Below are 23,215 nucleotides of genomic sequence, written 5' to 3' on the forward strand. Positions count from 1 at the left end.
CCCCACTCCTCTTAGCCAGGTTAATCTCCAGCTCACTCCTTATCTGGTTCCAGGTGTTATTCTCCTCTTTCCCATTCTCAACTACAAGCAGTTTTTTTTACCTTCATTCACCCTTGATCTTTTCCCTTTTCTGCCTTTTGATTTCCTCCTCATTCTCCATCCTCACTAGCTCCTTCTGCCACAACCTCAATGAATGGAAAAGATAAGCACCATACAATCTTACTCAGTACTCATCTTTTCCATTAATTTCAGGTTCACACACTAGTTTCCCATAACCTCAAATTCACATAAATTACAGACTGCAATTTAAAAATTACTCCTTACTCTTTAATTATGGATGAAAAAAGTACAAGATCATATCACAACAACGACATCCTTCACAGAATAATATATTCTCCGGACCAATATATATACATTTACATGATCAGAAGATGCCTTGACAGGAACGTAAACTAAATGATGAGTGGAATGTTGAAGGCGGTAGGTTGCCCAGCGATTAAGAGCGATGGGCCAGTAACTGAAAGGTCGAATCCCGAGCTGACTAGATGACAAATCTGTTGATGTGCCCTTGAGCAAAGAACTTAACCCTAATTGCTCCTGTAAGTTGCTCTGGATAAGCGCATCTGCTAAATGACTAAAATGCAAACCATAAAACCCATTGATTTCCTACTAAAATCAATATGATAAGTTACTAAATCTGCTCACATTTGAGGTAATATGGAAATAGATTCCTACCCTGGAAGGGGGCTGGCAGTTGAAATTCACGATCATGTACACATCATTAGAGGGTTCTAAAAGCATTTCAAAATAATCCGTGGGAGCAACCAGGAACAAGCTAATGATCCAACCAAGTGCTTATCCATAATGGTATGTCACATACTCCAAACTCCCATCTTGAACATAAAAAACCCACCCACGTCAATGCCTGTTTTAACCAAATTATATTTTTCCAACCCTTAAAAGCTGCAGCATGAAACTTTTTAGGTAACCCGACCAAATCCACATAGAAATATGAGTTATAGAAAGCAAACAACTCATCGAAAACAAGTCTAAGAAGCAGTAGATATGTTCTATGTGCGCTATTTCTATGACTCCCTTAAGTTTCATTTTGTGGCTTTTACTTTTGGGTTTGTACACCAGTCTCAAACAGCTGACAATATATTTCACAGTGGTTTAGATGGTATAATGATTATCTATTCTATACATTGCTTGTTTTATCACAAACTAAAATTAGGCAAACTATTAGAATTTTAGCAACCAGAAAATGGTAAGCAATTTCTGCATATTGCACCTTTAACCATTACATAAATTGACCATGATGACATTCTCCTTTCCCCAGATTATCTATTTTATTTGTCTGTTGCCTCTCCCTCAGTGTGGGTCTTCTGGTGTGCCTTTAGGTTGCTCTCCCGGCCAAAGGTCTTGCCGCAGGTAGGGCAGTTGTGTTGGCCGTAGCCGTGAGCCATGGCCATGTGGGCTTTGAGCTGCTCCGGTCGAGTATAGCTCTCTTCACACTCAGAGCAGGGGTGAGTCTTGAGAGGTGGAGGTGGCCGCCTGTGCTTCTCCTTCTTGTGGGCCCGGAGAAGGGCAACAGAGGAGAACATGAGGTCACACTCAGCTTTAGGACAGGGAATTTGGAGCTCCTCCTTATGGGGTAGACCTGGTCGTTTCCCTCCTTTTGCCACAAACTCCTCTCCCCCATCGCCAGCTTTCCCACTCTTCTCTCCATTAGCTGCCTCTCGCTCAGCAGACTTTGGCTCAGCCACAGACACTTTCTTGGGAGGGCGTCCGCGTTGTTTGGCTGGGACTTTTGCGTCACAATGCCGATGACCCACAAAGTTTTCCTGGTGCAGCACAAGCTCCACCTCCATCTCAAACCTGCGGCCGCACTTGCCACAACGATGAGTCTTGGTGTCATCATCCTCCTCTTCCATCAGCTGGGGGTGCTGGGTGAGGCAGTGGGTGCGTAACTGGTTTGGGCCCCGCAATACCATGCCACAGTTCTTGCACGCACACTGACGCTCCTTGCACAGCTGTCGCCGGTGGACTGTCAACTGTGAGAGACATCAAGAGACAAAAAAATTACAAAGAGGTTCAGGCAGGGTTTCCGTTATGAAAAGGTAGCGCCGGACATTCGCCTGGCAGCATTTTAATTTACCCGACATTTAAAAAAAGGTACCGGACCCATATGCATTGGTTGGGTAATATGATTAGGGCTTCCACCTACGATTCTTAGAATGACAGAAAACACATTTAGTTTATGGTAATTCATCTTAACAGAACATGCAACGGGGTGCCTCATTCTTACCGAACTCCCATGAGCAATCTGAAGATATTAGAATACATAGACGGCGCGTCCATAAGGCTCGGGGAAGCTGAGCTTTACCAAAAGTGAATTGAATTTCCAAAATGATATATCCTAATTAGCATACTGTCTATACAGAAATACATTCAATGATTCAAAATAGGCTACTACACCAGAAAGCATGATTTTGCCATAGAGGATCATTAACTTATTTAAAAATCAAAAGCTGTTGATTGTTTAAAATGGCATAGCCTACAGTCGGAAGGGCCCGCAATTTGGGTGATTGACGAGTTGAGACTGTCAGTGAAAAGCATAGAGACCCAGCCAGGCATACCATAATATTTAAAAATACAATTGCAGAAAAACTGTTTGGAAAACAAATGGCTATTGCTGTAAAGAGAAGACAATGAAACGTCTCCAATCTGTCTTTTAGTTATGAAACTGTTAAACTTAATTAAGCAAAGAGTAGCCTATCTTATTGGCACCAGCAAAGAATATTGGCCATGTCCTCAGTAAGTGTCCATATTTACTGTCTTTATCATTGGGTTAGTGCCACTTCTTGTTTAATACAATCATTTCTCCTTCAGGTTAGATGGATGTCAAATTGTATTTGTGTCTCTCCTTTTCATAGGCCTAATATATGACTCGGACAATGTTGTTTTTATTGATCTGTTTGTTAGTGTCAGCAGAGAAGGTTACCCTGTAATTTGTGTCATATTAAAGAAGATTCTGCTCATGTCTCCAGTCATATAAAGGGTCACAATCACAGTATTATCAGTAGAGTTATTAGCAGCAATATTTTGTGGTCTCAAGCCAGTGAGTTCATTAACATTCTTCATCAATAATATTGTCAAAATTGTATTATTGAAAATGGTGGGAATGTTGTTCTCCTGTCATATAATTGCTACATTTACTATCAATACAGCATGAAAAATAGTTGTCCAGATTCTATTTTGGCGATTCTTTTTCGCAAAGCAAATATTCGCTCGTGGCAGACTACCTGGTTCAATTTGGGTCCCGAGGCAAAACCAGCTGAGAACCACTGGCCTATAGCCTAGGCCTACTCTAAACAATGAATGAGTTATACTTCTAGACAAAAATTATGACTATGAAATCTAGGAATAGTAGGCCATGGCTATCTTACAAGTATTTACAATATACCAATTAAACACCGGAGTGATAGATGTGCAGAAGATGAATGTGCCTTATAGAGATACTGGGGTGCAAAGGAGCAAGATAAATAAATACAGTATGGGGATGAGGTAATTGGACGGGCTATTTACAGATGGGCTATGCCCATCATGCGACAGAGATGAAAATATCTGTTTGAAATTTAGAAAGAGAGAAGATCTAAATACGCAACAACTAGCATGAGTAGCTAATATGAATAGGATTGTGACTTTGGATACTGAACAATGAAAGAAAGTTTATTTGAAAACCAGTAGAACATGAGAGAAAAAGGCTACAATGGCATATGGAGGACTATAAAATAATTGTCTGCACGTTTTATTGGATTTTGGCTTGGCTACTTTGAAGCAAGGTAAGACATGCCTCATAATATGTAGTAAAATGTTCAGGTTTCACACAATTAAGTATATCTTTTTAAAATACATACTGCCTCCAGCCCATTGCAAAGTGGTGTGGTGCACTGAAGCCTAACTAGGTGTCTATGCACTTGAATGGTGAATGAGAAGCATGCTTCAATTACCATTTGAGAAATAAAATAAATAAATGTTTAATCGTGGCCATTGTTTTTGTTGTTGGTTTTTTTTACCTTTAGAATTGTTGCACAATGATTGGGCATATTAAAGCACGTCTCAATCCAACAGCAACAAAGTTGTTTGAGCTCTCACACTACATCAACTGGTATTTCAATCAATGAATAGGCTAAAATGCATCATTTAGCAATGGATTTTTTTTTTTTTTTTTTTCTGACCATTGACCGGGAAATTTACTTATCAACTTTTTTATGCAGCCAAAAGTTGGCAATAACTGGCTAACAGAAATCCTGGGCTCAGGCCACCTTGAGGAAACAAACATGGAGACAGAGGCACCAATGGACAACAGAAGGCAGATACACTACAGAGATTTACTTGACCTTCTATAAATGGTATTTCAATGCTTGGTTTTTAAATGTGATACGCAACTCCGGAATGTATGATGTCCGTTATTATAGTTTACTCCATTTGCTACTTGAGTTGCCTTTCTCCCTCTCCTCCTGCTGCATGCCGCTTCCCACACCTAGCCCCGCCCCCTGTCACTCAATGAGAGAGCAGTTGCTCCACCATGGAGTCATGAGTACTTTCTTGCTGTTCACTCTGACGCCTGCATGGTCAGATAGATGCAAAAATATGTTGGTGAGAACAATGGTGCTTTCCACAAGCGTTCTATAATTACAGTCAAGGGGACTGTCTGGTAGTTTGTCTTAGCAAGTTGTAAATAAATCACTAGCCGCTAATGTTAATCGCTAGTTAGCTGGCTAAATGTACTAAGAGTCAGAGCAAACGTAACTAGCTAATATAGCCTAGTTAGTACCAGTGCTGGTGTATGCCAAGAAATGTTGTTTTTCCCAACAGTATCTTCTAAATCAGATAGGAATTATATCGGTGAAGCATGAATATGTTAGCTAGCTAACTACATGAGGTAAGAAAACCTGTAATGTACCATCTAATTAGGGTCCCATGGAAAAACTAAGCAACACTTTAGTCCCTACCCTGTCAATAATAACTCCCTGACTTATTCATTTGTTGCCATGTCAAACTATGTATTCAAGGTGGTGCTCACTATACTCATTATATTTCCATTTCCAACAGTTCACCAATTAACTAGGCCTAGATTTTTTGCCAATATCATGCAACCCTGCGTGGCAGTGCGTAAATGATAACAAAAGTGCAGGAAATGCAGAAATTGATACATTATTTTGGTTTGAAATTGCATTTTAAAAAATCAGATTGGATAAAGCGCCATTGAAATCACTTAAATTACGCAAGTTTTAGTTCTGGGTTAAATGAGATTACTGGGGCACTTACACGTAACTAAAAGTCATTACAGACTAAAACTTTACACCTTCCATTGAAAGACCACTCTCACCTCAGAGAAAGTCCGGAAGCTTCCCTGGCAGTGGGTGCAGCAGAAGGGCTTGTCTTCCAGGCTGTGTGAGGCCTGGTGCTGCGTCAGCTCCTCAGAGGAGGAGAAGGTACGATCGCACACATAACAGGTGAACAGCGTATCTGTCTGCAGAATAACATAAAACAGCAAATAATTAACAGTGTCTTAGTTATGCTGTGCATATAGGCCTACAGCATTTTGCTGTGTGCTTTGCAGCTACGGGGTGAAGTTTCCCCTGTAGAATCAGCTCCCCCTACCCCCAAAATGTTAAACTTAATCACTACTGAAAAAAATGTTAAACTCACCCAAAATCAGCATCTAGGGGCAACTTCACCCTACACTTGCATTTATTTTCTCCGTTCCATACCTGCTGGAGCGACTGCTTGTATTCCTCACGATGGCTCTTCCTCATGTGTCTCTCCCTGGACTTGGCATTACAGAATGTAATGAAGCACTGAAAACACTGTACGCTGTCATGCTGATCTGTAATAAGAGGAGATTTATTTATTTAATCTTTATTAACTAGGCAAGCCAGTTAAGAACAAATTCTTATTTACAATGACGGCCTAGGAACAGTGGGTTAACTGCCTTGTTCAGGAGCAGAACGACAGATTTTTACCGTGTCAGCTCGGGGATTCGATCTAGCAACCTTTCCAATTACTGGCCCAACGCTCTAACCACTAGGCTACCTGCCGCACCAATACTGCACCTGAAATTCATACATATGAACAACAATCTGAAATAATAAAATGAGTGCTTACAGGGTTGGGGAGCAGGGACAGTCTGTGGTTTGATGATGGATGCTGTGCTACTGGTCATCACCTCTTCCCCCAGAACGATCTGCTCTATATCCAACATAACATTACCGAACTCCATTTTGACACCTGAATCCACCCAGCAAAACAAAAAAAGTTTAGCTGTAACCAAAATATAGGAATCATATACGGGAATACATTAATATCTGCAGCATGGTCTTATTTTACTCTTACATGCTTACCACACTGGCCACGTCACGTGCGCGAGCATTGCAAAATACATTTACACATACATGTTATTCAATCATCTGTATTTATGGATCCCCATTAGCTGCTGCAGCTACTCTTCCTGGGTTCCAGCTAAATTAAGGCAGTTTATACAATTTTAAAAACATTACAATACATTAACAGATTTCACAACACACTGTGTGCCCACAGGCCCCTACTTCACCACTACCACATATCTGCAGTACAAAATCCATGTGTACGTGTGTATGTGTATGTATGTTGTATGTGTACGTGTGTATGTTATTGTGTCTGTGAATGCATGTGTCTGTGCCCATGTTTGTGTTGCTACATAGTCCCCGCTGTTCCATAAGGTGTATTTTTATCTGCTCATCTTAATCAAATTTTACTGCATCAGTTACTTGACGTGGGATAGAATTCCATGTAGTCATGGATCTGTGTAGTACTGTGCACCTCCCATAGTCTGTTCTGGCCTTGCAGACTGTGAAAATACCTATTGTAGCATGGGTATCAGAGCTGTGCGCCAGTAGTTCAGACAGCTCTGTGCATTCAACCTCCTCCACTTTGAGCCAGGAGAGATTTACATTAATAGTAGCTCTCTGTGTACATCCAACTGTTCTGAGCCAAATGCAATTTTCCTTAGTCCCTTTTTGTGGCACCTGACAACATGACTGAACAATAGTCCAGGTGCGACAAAACCTGCCTTGTTGATTGCACCTACACTGCTCACGCGCATCTGTGTACTGTGTAGCCAGGCGCTATAACAGAACTTGGTTCTATTGTGACGCTGAAAGCGTTGCAAGTCCCGCCTCACCTCATTGGTGTTAAGGAGCACATACCCACGTGGGTGATCGAACGACGAATTGAGGTCCACACACAGTCCAGTGTGTTCGTAAATTCAATCTGGAGTGCGCTCTGGCCGTTCATAAATTCATCAATTATTCTGCGCTATGGCACTCAGACTTTATAGCCAGAGTTAATTTACGAACCCACCCTTAATGTTAATTGGAAACTAATAGCTAGCAAATGTGAACCTTTGGGTACTTGTTTCAATAACTACCCAGCTACAACTAATTTAATAAAAATGCGCCGTGGATCAAATGATTGGGGAACTTAATTATGATTTAGCGTGCTAGCTGGGAAGGCTGGCGGGCTTTGCCATCGCGGAATTATGAGGGCAAGAGAGGTACAACAAATCAGATATTCAGTTACAGTTCACTATATGTTTTACAGAACAGTAAAGAAAAGGGCAATGACAACTAACCAGAAACTCGGCAAATATAACAAGCAAAGTACCTAAAACGTTAGCCAAGCAATGCAGACAAAACAAACGCGAGGGGGAAAAAAATAAGATAGTAGACATTTTCCGAGACCATGCTAAAATAGTATTATGTTGTCTTAGGTGTTCATGAAAGTGTTTTTTAAATAATTTGGGAATGAACATGAAAAGCCGAGGTAAAAATAAATGTACAAATGTATACTTATAACGAGCTACAACCGTTGCTTACCTTTGAAAGTATCCAACGATGCACTGCTGTGAAGTACTTCCAGGTCACGGATTTTTGGAATCCTTCAGAATAAAAGTGCTTTCCTGTATACGTTGTAAAATAATAATTAGGGCAAAGAAGGAACTATCGAACGATTTTATACTAGTTATTACACAAATAATAATTACAAGTATTTCTATAAGATATTATGTCATTCATTTGTATTTATTTTTCATATTGGACATACATATTGAGTATGGTGCAATAAATTATAGGAGTACACAAACAAAAAATATTGTTGACCATTTAGCTGATTGGCCTTTAAGGGCCGCAGAATGAGTAGCGATGCTCCTTGAGTTGTATACGGTGGATTTGGAAACTAGAGGTGCTCCTGAGTAAAATGGACACCCCTTTTACTGCGACACGATGTACAGGGAAGGGGCGCAACTTTGGTTTTAGAAGGGTGGGGGCATAACATCTATATATATATTTTTTTTATCCAGTCGGATAAACACTCCAAATAGCCTACTCGACCACTCGGAGGCGTCCGCATGGTCCTAAAGCACACATGTGCCTTGTTTTGCATCACATTCCAATGATAAAAATGGGGAGACAAAAATGCAATTTCAGAATGTGAAGGGGGACATGTCCCCCCCATCACCAGTGAAAGTTGCACCCCTGCGGTACAGTGCAGAATGTATGTCCAATATGAAAAACTGACTGGATTTAAGCTGAAAGGCCAGTCTTTAGTTAAGGGCAGCAGAAAGAGCTGTGATGTTCCTTGTGTTGTAAACTTTGGATTTGGAAAATAGAGGTGCTCCTGAGTAGAATGGACCCCCATCTTACTGCAACACAATGTACAGGAAATTGTGTACTACGGTGCAGTATGTCCAATATGGAAAACATACTGAACATCGTGCAATACGAATGGACTAATTAACAATTGGATTTAAAAGTTTTCTGAAATGGATTATTGTAATTATAATAATAGTATTAATATTGTTATTACAATTATTATTAATAGTAGCATTAAATCATTTTTTTGTTATTTGTATTACTGTTGTTACCATGATAGCGATCTAGTGAACATTACTTTTAAAATCAATTCAAATGTTATTGGTCACATACACATATTTAGCAGATGTTATTGCGGTTGTAGCGAAGTGCTTGTGTTCCTAGCTCCAACAGTGCTGTTGTATCTAACAGTACAGTGGTATCTAAAAATGATTCACAACAATACACAGAAATCTAAAAGTAAAAAAAATGGAATTAAGAAATATATAAATATTAGATTGAACAATTTCAAAGTGGCATTGACTAACATACAGTAGAATGGAATACAGTATGTATATATGAGATGAGAAAAGCAGTATCTAAACATTATTGAAAAATTATTAAAGTGACAAGTGTTCCATTATTAAAGTGGCCAGTGATTCCAAGTCTATGTATAAAGGCATCAGCCTCAAATGGGCTAGTGATGGCTATTTAACAGTCTGATGGCCTTAAGATAGAAGCTGTTTTTCAGTCTCTAGGTCCCAGCTTTGTTGCACATTTACTGACCTCGCCTTCTGGCCTTGGCTCGGGTCATTGATGTCCTTGATGATCTTTTTGGCCTTCCTTTGATACCGGGTGCTGTAGATGTCCTGGTGGGCAGACAGTGTGCCCCTGGTGATGCGTTGGGCAGACCGAATCACCCTCTGGAGAGCCTTGCGGTTGTGGGCGGTGCACTTGCCATACCAGGTGGCGATACAGCCCACCAGGATGCTCTCAATTGTGCATCTGTAAAAGTTTGTGGGGCCAAGCTGAAGTCCACGTTCAGCTCCTTCATTTTGTTGACGTTGAGGAAGAGGTTATTTTCCTGGCACCACTCCGCCAGGGCCCTTACCTCCTCCCTGTAGGCTGTCTCGTCATTGTTGGTAATCAGGCTTACTATTGTTGTGTCGTCTGCAAACTTGATGATTGAGTTGGAGGCGTGGGTGTCCACGCAGTCACGGGTGAACAGGGAGTACAGGAGGGGGCTGAGCACGCACCCTTGTGGGGCCCCTGTGTTGAGGATCAGTGAAGTGGAGGTGTTGTTTCCTTCCTTAACCACCTGGGGGCGGCCTGTCAAGAAGTCCAGGACGCAGTTGCACAGGGCGGGGTTCAGACCCAGGGCCCCCAAGCTTAATGATGAGATTGGAGGTTACTATGGTGTTGAAGGCTGAGCTATAGTCAATGAACAGCATTCTTACATACAGTGGGGCAAAAAAGTATTTAGTCAGCCACCAATTGTGCAAGTTCTCCCACTTAAAAAGATGAGAGAGGCCTGTAATTTTCATCATAGGTACACTTCAACTATGAGAGACAAAATGAGGGGAAAAAATCCAGAAAATCACATTGTAGGATTTTTTATGAATTTATTTGCAAATTATGGTGGAAAATAAGTATTTGGTCAATAACAAAAGTTTATCTCAATACTTTGTTATATACCCTTTGTTGACAATGACAGAGGTCAAACATTTTCTGTAAGTCTTCACAAGGTTTTCACACACTGTTGCTGGTATTTTGGCCCATTCCTCCATGCAGATCTCAAATCAAACCAAATGTATTTGTCACATACACATGGTTAGCAGATGTTAATGCGAGTGTAGCGAAATGCTTGTGCTTCTAGTTCCGACAATGCAGTAATAACCTATGAGTAATCTAACCTAACAATTCCAAAACTACTACCTTATACACACAAGTGTAAAGGGATAAAGAATATGAACATAAAGATATGAATGAGTGATGGTACAGAACGGCATTGGCAAGATGCAGTAGATGGTGTCGAGTACAGTATATACATATGAGATGAGTAATGTAGGGTATGTAAACAAAGTGGCAGAGTTTAAAGTGGCTAGTGATACATGTATTACATATAGATGCAGTAGATGATATAGAGTACAGTATATACATATGAGATGAATAATGTAGGGTATGTAAACATTATATTCAGTAGCATTGTTTAAAGAAACTAGTGATATATTTTACATAAATTCCCATCAATTCCCATTATTAAAGTGGCTGGAGTTGAGTCAGTGTGTTGGCAGCAGCCACTCAATGTTAATGGTGGCTGTTTAACAGTCTGATGGCCTGGAGATAGAAGCTCCTCTAGAGCAGTGATGTTTTGGGGCTGTTGCTGGGCAACACGGACTTTCAACTCCCTCCAAAGATTTTCTATGGGGTTGAGATCTGGAGACTGGCTAGGCCACTCCAGGACCTTGAAATGTATTAATTTATTTATTTTTCACCTTTATTTAACCAGGTAGGCTAGTTGAGAACAAGTTCTCATTTGCAACTGCGACCTGGCCAAGATAAAGCGTAGCAATTTGACACATACAACAACACAGAGTTACACGTGGAATAAACAAAACATACATAATTACAATATAGCAATTAAACACTGGAATGGTAGATCGGCAGAAGATTAATGTGCAGGTAGAGATACTGGGGTGCAAAGGAGCAAAATAAATAAATAAATAAATATCAGTATGGGGAGGAGGTAGGTAGATAGATGGGCTGTTTACAGATAGGCTAAGTACAGGTGCAGTGATCTGTAAAATGCTCTGACAGCTGATGCTTAAAGCTAGTGAGGGAGATGTGAAACTCCAGCTTCAGAAATGTTTGCAATTAGTTCCAGTCATGGGCAGCAGAGAACTGGAAGGAAATACGACCAAATGAGGAATTGACTTTGGGGGTGACCAGTGAGATATACCTGCTGGAGCGCGTGCTACGAGTGGGTGCTGCTATGGTGACCAGTGAGCTGAGATAAGGCGGGGCTTTACCTAGCAGAGACTTGTAGATAACCTGTAGCCAGTGGGTTTGGCGACGAGTATGAAGCGAGGGCCAACCAACGAGAGTGTACAGATCGCAATGGTGGGTAGTGTATGGGGCTTTGGTGAAAAAAACGGATGGCACTGTGATAGACTGCATCCAGTTTGTTGAGTAGAGTGTTGGAGGCTATTTTATACATGACATCACCGAAGTCGAGGATCGGTAGGATGGTCAGTTTTACGAGGGTATGTTTGGCAGCATGAGTGAAGGATGCTTTGTTGCGATTTGGAAGCCGATTCTAGATTTAATTTTGGATTGGAGATGCTTAATGTGAGTCTGGAAGGAGAGTTTACAGTCTAACCAGACACCCAGGTATTTGTAGTTGTCCACGTATTCAAAGTCAGAGTCGTCCAGAGTAGTGATGCTGGACGGGCGAACAGGTGCGGGCAGCGATCGATTGAAAAGCATGCATTTAGTTTTACTTGCGTTTAAGAGCAGTTGGAGGCCACGGAAGGAGAGTTGTATGGCATTGAAGCTCGTCTGGAGGTTAGTTAACACAGTGTCCAAGGAGGGGCCAGAAGTATACAGAATAGTGTCGTCTGCGTAGAGGTGGATCAGAGAATCACCAGCAGCAAGAGCAACATCATTGATGTATACAGAAAAGAGAGTCGGCCCGAGAATTGAACCCTGTGGCACACCCATAGAGACTGTCAGAGATCCAGACAACAGGCCCTCCGATTTGACAAACTGAACTCTATCAGAGAAGTAGTTGGTAAACCAGGCGAGGCAATCATTTGAGAAACCAAGGCTGTCGAGTCTGCCAATAAGAATGTTGTGATTGACAGAGTCGAAAGCCTTGGCCAGGTCGATGAATACGGCTGCACAGTAATGTCTCTTATCGATGGCAGTTATGATGTCGTTTAGAATCTTGAGCGTGGCTGAGGTGCACCCATGACCAGCTCTGAAACCAGATTGCATAGCGGAGTAGGTATGGTAGGATTCGAAATGGTCAGTAATCTGTTTGTTAACTTGGCTTCCGAAGACCTTAGAAAGAGAGGGTAGGATAGATGTAGGTCTGTAGCAGTTTGGGTCTAGAGTGTCACCCCCTTTGAAGAGGGGGATGACCGCGGCAGCTTTCCAATCTTTGGGAATTTCAGACGATACAAAAGAGAGGTTGAACAGGCTAGTAATAGGGGCAGCAAAAATTTTGGCAGATCATTTTAGAAAGAGAGGGTCTAGCCCGGCTGATTTGTAGGGGTCCAGATTTTGCAGCTCTTTCTGAACATCGGCTATCTGGATTTGGGTAAAGGAGAAATAGTGGGGGCTTTGGCGGGTTGCTGTGGAGGGTGCCGGGCAGTTGACCGGGGTAGGGGTAGTGATGTGGAAAGCATGGCCAGCCGTAGAGAAATGCTTATTGAAATTCTCAATTATAGCGGATTTATCGGTGGTGACAATGTTTCCTAGCCTCAGAGCAGTGGGCAGCTGGGATGAGGTGAATTTATTCTCCATGGACTTTACAGTGTCCCATAACTTTTTTGAGTTAGTACTACAGGATGCAAATTTCTGTTTGAAAAAGCTTGCCTTAGCTTTTCTAACTGCCTGTGTGTATTTGTTCCTAACTTCCCTGAAAAGTTGCATATCACGGGGGCTATTCGGTGCTAATTCAGAACGCCACAGGATGTTTTTGTGCTGGCCAAGGGCAGACAGGTCTGGCGTGAACCAAGGACTATATCTATTACTAGTTCTACATTTTTTGAGAGGGGCATGCTTATTTAAGATGGTGAGGAAGGCACTTTTAAAGAATAGCTAGGCATCGTCTACTGACGGGATGAGGTCAATGTCATTCCAGGATACCCCGGCCAGGTCGATTAGAAAGGCCTGCTCGCAGAAGTGTTTCAGGGAGCGTTTGACAGTGATGAGGGGTGGTCGTTTGGTCGCAGACTCATTACGGATGCAGGCAATGAGGCAGTGATCGCTGAGATCTTGATTGAAAACAGCAGAGGTGTATTTGGAGGGTGAATTAGTTAGGATGACATCTATGAGGGTGCCCGTGTTTACTGATTTGGGGTTGTACCTGGTAGGTTCATTGATAATTTGTGTGAGATTGAGGGCCTCAAGCTTAGTTTGTAGGATGGCCGGGGTGTTAATTAGCATGTCCCAGTTTAGGTCACCTAGTAGCACGAGCTCAGAAGATAGATGGGGGGCAATCAGTTCACATATAGTATTGAGGGCACAACTGGGGGCAGAGGGAGGTCTATAGCAAGCGGCAACAGTGAGAGACTTGTTTCTGGAAAGGTGAAGTTTTAGAAGTAGAAGCTCAAATTGTTTGGGTACAGACTTAGAAAGTAATACAGAACTCTGCAGGCTATCTTTGCAGTAAATTGCAACACCGCCCCCTTTGGCAGTTCTATCTTGGCGGAAAACGTTATAGTTAGCAATGGAGATATCAGGGTTTTTGGTGGTTTTCCTAAGCCAGGATTCAGACACGGCAAAGACATCTGGGTTGGCAGAGTGTGCTAAAGCAGTGAGTAAAACAAACTTGGGGAGTAGGCTTCTAATGTTAACATGCATGAAACCAAGGCTTTTACGTTTACAGAAGTCAACAAATGAGAGCACCCGGGGGGTGGGAGTGGAGCTAGGCACTGCAGGACCTGGATTAACCTCCACATCACCAGAGGAACAGAGGAGAAGTAGGATAAGGGTACGGCTAAAGACTATACGAACTAGCCATCTAGCACGTTCAGAACAGAGAGTAAAAGGAGCAGGTTTCTGGGCACGATAGCATAGATTCAAGGCATACAGACAAAGGTAAGGTAGGATGTGAGTACATTGGAGGTAAACCTAGGCATTGAGTAATGAAGAGAGAGATATAGTCTCTAGAGATGTTTAAACCAGGTGATGTCATTCCATATGTAGGAGGTGGAACAACATGGTTGGTTAAGGCATATTGAGCAGGGCTATAGGCTCTACAGTGAAATAAGACAGTAATCACTAACCAGGACAGTAATGGACAAGGCATATTGATATTAGAGAGAGGCATGCGTAGCCAAGTGAACATATGGATCCAGTGAGTGGTTGGGCTGGCTGGGGACACAACGATTCAGAGAGTTAGCAGGCTAACAAGCTAACAGTTAGTAGGCCGGAGCTAAACAAGCAAGCAGCTAGTAGACCAGGGCAAGCTAGCAGTTAGCAGGCCGGGTTAGCAAACAAGCAGTTAGCATGGGCTAGCAGTTGGTAGACCAGGGCAAGCTAGCAGTTAGCAGACCGGGTTAGCAAGCAAGCAGATAGCAGGGGCCAGAAAGTTAGCCTTTGGGGGGAGGACGTCGCGATGGGGGTAAGTCTGTTTTTGCCTCTTCGTGCGGTGACGTCAATAGACCAGTCGTGGAATTAGTAGGGTTCCAAGTAGCTCTAGGTAGCTAGCAGGCCGATATTGTAGCCCAGGAGTATGCTTCGGTGGTAGCACAAGAGTCCTGGCCGGGCTAGCTTCAAGCTAAATTGGTGCTTGCTCTGGGATGGAAACGCTAGCTAGTTGTGAAGATCCAGATGAAAATGTTCAGTTTGCGGTAGGAATCCGGGGATAAAAATAACAGGTCCGTTATGCTCTGGTTAGAGTCACGTTGTTCGAACTGGCGAGAGCTTTCCGAGCTGAAGGTTAGCTGATGACCGCTGGCAATGGTTTGCTGACTAATATCTGGTAGTTAGCTGGCTAGCTTCAGTTGAGGGATTCCAGATCCGAAGTAAATATAAATACTTTAGGGAAAAAAAGCAGATCCACGCCACATTGGGTGAGGCGGGTTGCAGTAGAGTATTTAGATGATGAGGTTTAGCAAAATATTTTAAAGGATATGCGACGAAAAATATGTAAAACGATATATACAAGGGACACGACAGGACAAACACGTCTTGACTGCTACGCCATTTTGGATCTTCTTACGAAGCCACTCCTTCGTTGCCTGGGCGGTGTGTTTGGGATCATTGACATGCTGAAAGACCCAGCCACGTTTCATCTTCAATGCCCTTGCTGATGGAAGGAGGTTTTCACTCAAAATCTCATGATACATGGCCCCATTCATTCTTTCCTTTACACGGATCAGTCGTCCTGGTCCCTTTGCAGAAAAACAGCCCCAAAGCATGTTTCCACCCCCATGCTTCACAGTAAGTATGGTATTCTTTGGATGCAACTCAGCATTCTTTGTCCTTCAAACACGACGAGTTGAGTTTTTACCAAAAAGTTATATTTTGGTTTCATCTGACCATATGACATTCTCCCAATCTTCTTCTGGATCATCCAAATGCTCTCTAGCAAACTTCAGATGGGCCTGGACATGTACTGGCTTAAGCAGGGGGACACGTCTGGCACTGCAGGATTTGAATCCCTGGCGGCGTAGTGTGTTACTGATGGTAGGCTTTGTTACTTTGGTCCCAGCTCTCTGCAGGTCATTCACTAGGTCCCCCCGTGTGGTTCTGGGATTTTTGCTCACCATTCTTGTGATCATTTTGACGGGGTGAGATCTTGCGTGGAGCCCCAGATCGAGGGAGATTATCAGTGGTCTTGTATGTCTTCCATTTCCTAATAATTGCTCCCACAGTTGATTTCTTCAAACCAAGCTGCTTACCTATTGCAGATTCAGGCTTCCCAGCCTGGTGCAGGTCTACAATTTTGTTTCTGGTGTCCTTTGACAGCTCTTTGGTCTTGGCCATAGTGGAGTTTGGAGTGTGACTGTTTGAGGTTGTGGACAGGTGTCTTTTATACTGATAACAAGTTCAATCAGGTGCCATTAATACAGGTAACGAGTGGAGGACAGAGGAGCCTCTTAAAGAAGAAGTTACAGGTCTGTGAGAGCCAGAAATCTTGCTTGTTTGTAGGTGACCAAATACTTATTTTCCACCATCATTTGCAAATAAATTCATTTAAAATCCTACAATGTGATTTTCTGGATTTTTTTTCCTAATTTTGTCTGTCATAGTTGAAGTGTACCTATGATGAAAATAACAGGCCTCTCTCATCTTTTTAAGTGGGAGAACTTGCACAATTGGTGGCTGACCAAAGACTTTTTTGCCCCACTGTAGGTATTCCTCTTGTCCAGATGGGATAGTGCAGTGTGCAGTGCGATGGCAGTTGCATCGTCTGTGGATCTATTGGGGCAGTAAGCAAATTGAAGTGGGTCTAGGGTGTCAGGTAAGGTGGAGGTGATATGATCCTTGATTAGTCTCTCAAAGCACTTCATGATGACAGAAGTGAGTGCTACGGGGCGATAGTCATTTTGTTCAGTTACCTTAGCTTTCTTGGGTACAGGAACAATGGTGGACATATTGAAGCAAGTGGGGACAGCAGACTGGGATAGGGAGAGATTGAATATGTCAGTAAACACTAAATCTAGCTGGTATCCGCATGCTCTGAGGACACGGCAAGGGATGCTGTCTGGCCCGCGAGGGTTAACATGCTTAAACGTCTTACTCACGTCGGCCACAGAGATTCTTTCTTGAAGGACATACTGAGGGAGGACGCCTTTGCAGGGAGAGGTCAGGCTGGTCCTCACATCATCATTACAGATAACTGCAAGGGAGAGAAGGGACGGAGGGAGGGCATTTCCAGGAGCCAAACTGAGCGTTTGCACCTTCCACCTACTCCAGGCAGTGTGGAGGTGGCTGTGGAGTAGACCTGAGAGACAGGCAGAACCAGTTCACTGTCAAAGACATCATGTATTCCAGGGAAGAGATGGCTGAGCCCCTCTATCAGCAGGCCAAACAAAACCCAGTTGTAGCCAGGTTAGTGTAGTATAACAGTATAATGATGTGCAATCTATTATCCTATGCTTTATTCTCATTCACTTTTTTACGATAAAACCAGAACTTGCTGATCAGTTTTAGTCTTTTCTCAAAGACATTTGCCCAGTCCATGTTTGGGATATGTTGTTATTTTGGATACATTTTCCCAATATTTTGTAACCAATATGTTATAGTACAAGACATTGTTCAAGTACATATTTTACCCTAATTACAGGTAGAAGAAATTCACGTCTTATTTCGATCGACTGTTCAGTCGTCGAGAGTGTTGGGCACTCAACTATCGGGAGAAGCTGCCAACTCAAGGGAACAACACATAACTTTGTTGAGGCAGCAATGCGGGTCCTTAAGGATAAAATCCTCCAGAGGACAAAAGTGTTCAATCTCCCTGCCTTATTTGACCTTCTGAAAATGCCCTTGGCCGCTGGGCATGGTCAGAAGGTCAACTCGGCGCTCATGTTTTCTGGCCCAGGAGAGCATCGTCAACTCATCTGACATCGAGCAGGTAAAATAGTGATGAATACAGGTTTGTGATATTACAAAAATACATAATGTGGTCTTTTATTATTTGCTGTATCTTATAAGTTGTCTATCTTCTCTCTCCTAATGTCTGTGAGGTGGGGGAGAAGCAGTACAGGGTTAAGGGCAGAACACCAGGCCAGACCTATACTGAATTTGAAACATGTTTTTCAGCACTTTTTAAAGACAAATGACAAAATTCTTGTTTTAGGCCCTAACCGTTATGCAAACCAGTTTTGTTGTCCCTATCCGGCATGCCGCTAGTTCAGCATGACAGGAGACACCGTTTCTGGATCGTGAATTTCAAACATATTTTTCAGCACTTTTTCACAAACATGGACAAAAAACTTTTTTGCGACCCTATCCGGCATTCTGCTAGTTGTCCCTATCCTTCATGCCTCTAGTTTGTCATGACGGGAGACACTGTTTCTGGGTCACGAATTTGAAACAGATTTTTCAGCACTTTTTAAATTAAAAGGACGAAAATCTTGTTTTAGGCCCTAGCCGTTATGCCACTAGTTTGTTGGCGCCAACTGGAATGCCGCTAGTTCATCATGACAGGAGACACCGTTTCTTGGTCACGAAATTGAAACATATTTGCCAGCACTTTTTCATGAACAAGGACGGAAAACTTTTTTTAGGCCCTGCCATCTGCTAGTTGTCAATATCCGTCATGCCTCTAGTTCGTCATGACGGGAGACACCGTTTTTGGGTCATGAATTTGAAACATATTTTTCAGCACTTTTTCATGAACAAGGATGAAAAACGTTTTTTAGGCCCTATTCGACATTCTGCTAGTTATCCCTATCAGTCATGCCTCTAGTTCGGCATGACGGGAGACACTGTTTTTGAAATGAATGGGAGCTTAGCAAGCCTAGGTAACAGATGAGAAAGTTTGGCTTTGTGGAAGAGGCTGGGTAGCGTGGCAGAGTGGTCTAAGGCACTGGATTTAGGCTCAAGTCTCTCTGGTGGATTGGCTTTGTATCACAATGCTGCCATCTTTGACGTTGTCAATGTTTGTGCAAGGCTTCAGTGTGGGTATCTCTTTACTCAATCCATACTTTTGCAGCGTTTCAATATTCTTACAAGGGAAATAAGAAATGTTGTGTGTAGTCAAACCCACGAGTGCAGAACACATTGAATTAGCACTACATTGCCTTAACTACCTCATCCTGTTCTATAGCAGTGGCCCCTCCCACCAGCTGGCCAAGAGCCACCTTTCTGAGCTTGTTAAAGGGCTCTACAAACGTGCTCTTCAGATAAAGCAGCAAAAAAAAATGGTGTGTTGACACAGGAAGAAAAAGCAACATGATATAAATGAAGAATACAAACGAAAAATGAAAAAAGAAGAGACTGAAATCAATGGGCGCTTAGCATGCTTAGGTAACAGATGACAAATTGTGGGGTTGTTGACAGCACAGGGTAGAGTGGCTGAGTGGTCTAAGGTGCTGGATTTAGGCTCCAGTCTCTCTGGAGGCATGGGTTTGAATCCCACTGCTATCTTCCTTGTTGTTGTTTGTGCAAGTCTTCATGATTGTCATCTCTTTGGCCAATTCAAACTTTGGCAGCATTATGATGTTCATACAAGGGATATAACACCGCTGCCATCTTTAGCACTAAATTGCCTTAAATCAAATCAAAATCAAATCAAATGTATTTATATAGCCCTTCGAACATCGGCTGATATCTCAAAGTGCTGTACAGAAACCCAGCCTAAAACTCCAAACAGCAAGCAATGCAGGTGTTGAAGCACGTTGGCTAGGAAAAACTCCCTAGAAAGGCCAAAACCTAGGAAGAAACCTAGAGAGGAACCAGGCTATGAGGGGTGGACAGTCCTCTTCTGGCTGTGCCGGGTGGAGATTATAACAGAACATGGCCAAGATGTTCAAATGTTCATAGATGACCGGCAGGGTCAAATAATAATAATCACAGTGGTTGTCGAGGGTGCAACAGGTCAGCACCTCAGGAGTAAATGTCAGTTGGCTTTTCATAGCCAATCATTCAGAGTATCTCTACCGCTCCTGCTGTCTCTAGAGAGTTGAAAACAGCAGGTCTGGGACAGCTTGCACATCCGGTGAACAGGTCAGGGTTCCATAGCTGCAGGCAGAACAGTTGAAACTGGAGCAGCAGCACAGCCAGGTGGACTGTGGACAGCAAGGAGTCATCAGGCCAGGTAGTCCTGAGGCATGGTCCTAGGGCTCAGGTCCTCCGAGAGAGGGAAAGAAAGAGAGAACAAGAGAAAGAGAGAACGAGAGAATTAGAGACAGCATACTTAAATTCACACAGGACACCGGATAAGACTGGAGAAATACTCCAGATATAACAGACTAACCCTAGCCCCCGACACACAAACTACCACAGCATAAATACTGGAGGCTGAGACAGGAAAGGTCGGGAGACACAGTGGCCCCATCCGACGATACCCACGGACAGGGCCAAACAGGCAGGATATAACCATACCCATACCCACAACCATACCCACAAACTATGAAACGAGCTCACGAATTGTAAAACGTCCACGTACTGTAATATATATCCACAATACTTTTAGTTTTGGATGTTATGATGATTTTCCCTGGAGGTCGGGGCCCACAGGGCAGGTGCCCTGCGTGCCCATTCGGTAATCTGGCCCTGATCATCAAGTTAAACCACAGGTATTGTTGTTACACATCCTCACACTGTCTTGGAGGATAAAACTGAGACTGTAGCCAGCTTCCATTTTACCTAATTTTATTGTCCAAAGAATGTTCTCATAGTCCAGAAGTATTGGATGAAAATCCACAATGTTGGTGCCATACAGGAGCACTGACCAATCTGCCTCCAAAAGAGGACTGCTGGTTTTGAGGATGGTGTGGAGGTCAGTGGTTGATGATCTGAGCACCCCCTGAGATGGTGTGTATGGTTTCAGTAGACCACTACTGGTAGATCAGATAGGCGTTTCGAGGAAAGGTAATTTAGTGCTTTGAATGTGGTTCATATTGCCTTATAGTGGATTCAGGCTAATCTGAAGATGGTGCTGGCTAAAGCTAAAACTGGCGAGTGTAGAGAGTATAGAGATATTGTTATCCACGTCGGCACCAACGATGTTAGGATGAAACAGTCAGAGATCACCAAGCGCAACATAGCTTCTGCGTGTAAATCAGCTAGAAAGATGTGTCGGCATCGAGTAATTGTATCTGGCCCCCTCCCAGTTAGGGGGAGTGATGAGCTCTACAGCAGAGTCTCACAACTCAATCGCTGGTTGAAAACTGTTTTCTGCCCCTCCCAAAAGATAGAATTTGTAGATAATTGGCCCTCTTTCTGGGACTCACCCACAAACAGGACCAAGCCTGACCTGCTGAGGAGTGACGGACTCCATCCTAGCTGGAGGGGTGCTCTCATCTTATCTACCAACATAGACAGGGCTCTAACTCCTCTAGCTCCACAATGAAATAGGGTGCAGGCCAGGCAGCAGGCTGTTAGCCAGCCTGCCAGCATAGTGGAGTCTGCCACTAGCACAGTCAGTGTAGTCACCTCAGCTGTCACCATTGAGACTGTGTCGACCTAGGTTGGGCAAAACTAAACATGGCGGTGTTCGCCTTAGCAATCTCACTAGGATAAAGACCACCTCCATTCCTGTCATTATTGAAAGAGATCATGATACCTCACATCTCAAAATAGGGCTACTTAATGTTAGATCCCTTACTTCAAAGGCAATTATAGTCAATGAACTAATCACTGATCATAATCTTGATGTGATTGGCCTGACTGAAACATGGCTTAAGCCTGATGAATTTACTGTGTTAAATGAGGCCTCACCTCCTGGCTACACTAGTGACCATATCCCCCGTGCATCCCGCAAAGGCGGAGGTGTTGCTAACATTTACGATAGCAAATTTCAATTTACAAAAAAAAAATGACGTTTTCGTCTTTTGAGCTTCTAGTCATGAAATCTATGCAGCCTACTCAATCACTTTTTATAGCTACTGTTTACAAGCCTCATGGGCCATATACAGCGTTCCTCACTGAGTTCCCTGAATTCCTATCGGACCTTGTAGTCATAGCAGATAATATTCTAATCTTTGGTGACTTTAATATTCACATGGAAAATTCCACAGACCCACTCCAAAAGGCTTCCGGAGCCATCATCGACTCAGTGGGTTTTGTCCAACATGTCTCTGGACTCACTCACTGTCACAGTCATACTCTGGACCTAGTTTTGTCCCATGGAATAAATGTTGTGGATCTTAATGTTTTTCCTCATAATCCTGGACTATCGGACCACCATTTTATTACGTTTGCAATTGCAACAAATAATCTGCTCAGACCCCAACCAAGGACCATCAAAAGTCGTGCTATAAATTCACAGACAACACAGTGATAACATGAACTTCTTTGAGGAAAAGATTATGATTATTAGAAAGCAAATTACGGACTCCTCTTTAAATCTGCGTATTCCTTCAAAGCTCGGTTGTCCTGAGTCTGCACAACTCTGCCAGGACCTAGGATCAAGAGAGACGTGCTTTAGTACTATAGCTCTTGACACAATGATGAAAATAATCATGACCTCTAAACCTTCAAGCTGCATACTGGACCCTATTCCAACTAAACTACTGAAAGAGCTGCTTCCTGTGCTTGGCCCTCCTATGTTGAACATAATAAACGGCTCTCTATCCACCGGATGTGTACCAAACTCACTAAAAGTGGCAGTAATAAAGCCTCTCTTGAAAAAGCCAAACCTTGACCCAGAAAATATAAAAAACTATCGGCCTATATCGAATCTTCCATTCCTCTCAAACATTTTAGAAAAGGCTGTTTCGCAGCAACTCACTGCCTTCCTGAAGACAAACAATGTATACGAAATGCTTCAGTCTGGTTTTAGACCCCATCATAGCACTGAGACGGCACTTGTGAAGGTGGTAAATGACATTTTAATGGCATCGGACCGAGGCTCTGCATCTGTCCTCGTGCTCCTAGACCTTAGTGCTGCTTTTGATACCATCGATCACCACATTCTTTTGGAGAGATTGGAAACCCAAATTGGTCTACACGGACAGGTTCTGGCCTGGTTTAGATCTTATCTGTCGGAAATATATCAGTTTGTCTCTGTGAATGGTTTGTCCTCTGACAAATCAACTGTAAATGTCGGTGTTCCTCAAGGTTCCGTTTTAGGACCACTATTGTTTTCACTATATATTTTACCTCTTGGGGATGTTATTCGAAAACATAATGTTAAC

The 23,215-nt window shown here is 42.8% G+C and overlaps 1 protein-coding gene across 3 annotated transcripts; it reads right to left on the reverse strand.

Moving 5' to 3' along the window:
- Positions 1–305: 305 nt before the first annotated feature.
- On the reverse strand, positions 306–8,008 carry LOC110496099 (uncharacterized). Of its 3 annotated transcripts, none has more exons than XM_021571793.3 (5): positions 7,923–8,008; positions 6,175–6,297; positions 5,781–5,896; positions 5,396–5,539; positions 306–2,054 (listed from the first exon to the last, which is right to left on the reverse strand). In XM_021571793.3, exons 2-5 carry the CDS (start codon positions 6,287–6,289, stop codon positions 1,350–1,352), a joined length of 1,080 nt encoding a protein of 359 aa, XP_021427468.1. In that variant the 5' UTR covers positions 6,290–6,297; positions 7,923–8,008; the 3' UTR covers positions 306–1,349. The 3 variants fall into 3 exon arrangements, with proteins under 3 accessions (XP_021427468.1, XP_036808519.2, XP_021427469.1); XM_036952624.2 differs by having other exon boundaries at positions 7,711–7,926; XM_021571794.3 differs by lacking the exon at positions 7,923–8,008 and adding an exon at positions 6,908–7,154.
- Positions 8,009–23,215: the final 15,207 nt, after the last annotated feature.

This window comes from Oncorhynchus mykiss, chromosome 18 (assembly GCF_057628025.1).
Source record: "Oncorhynchus mykiss isolate SJ-2025 chromosome 18, ASM5762802v1, whole genome shotgun sequence".
NCBI classification, from domain to species: Eukaryota; Metazoa; Chordata; class Actinopteri; order Salmoniformes; family Salmonidae; genus Oncorhynchus; species Oncorhynchus mykiss.

Bases quoted from the DNA above. Each gene is read 5' to 3' on its own strand.
- LOC110496099 (XM_036952624.2), bottom strand. From the start codon at position 7,858: ATGTTCATTCCCAAATTATTTAAAAAACACTTTCATGAACACCTAAGA. The intron at 6,298-7,710 runs GTACTTTGCTTG...GGGTGGATTCAG, and splicing joins TTGCTTGGCTAACGTTTTAG to GTGTCAAAATGGAGTTCGGT. The intron at 2,055-5,395 runs GTGAGAGTGGTC...TGTCTCTCACAG, and splicing joins GCTTCCGGACTTTCTCTGAG to TTGACAGTCCACCGGCGACA.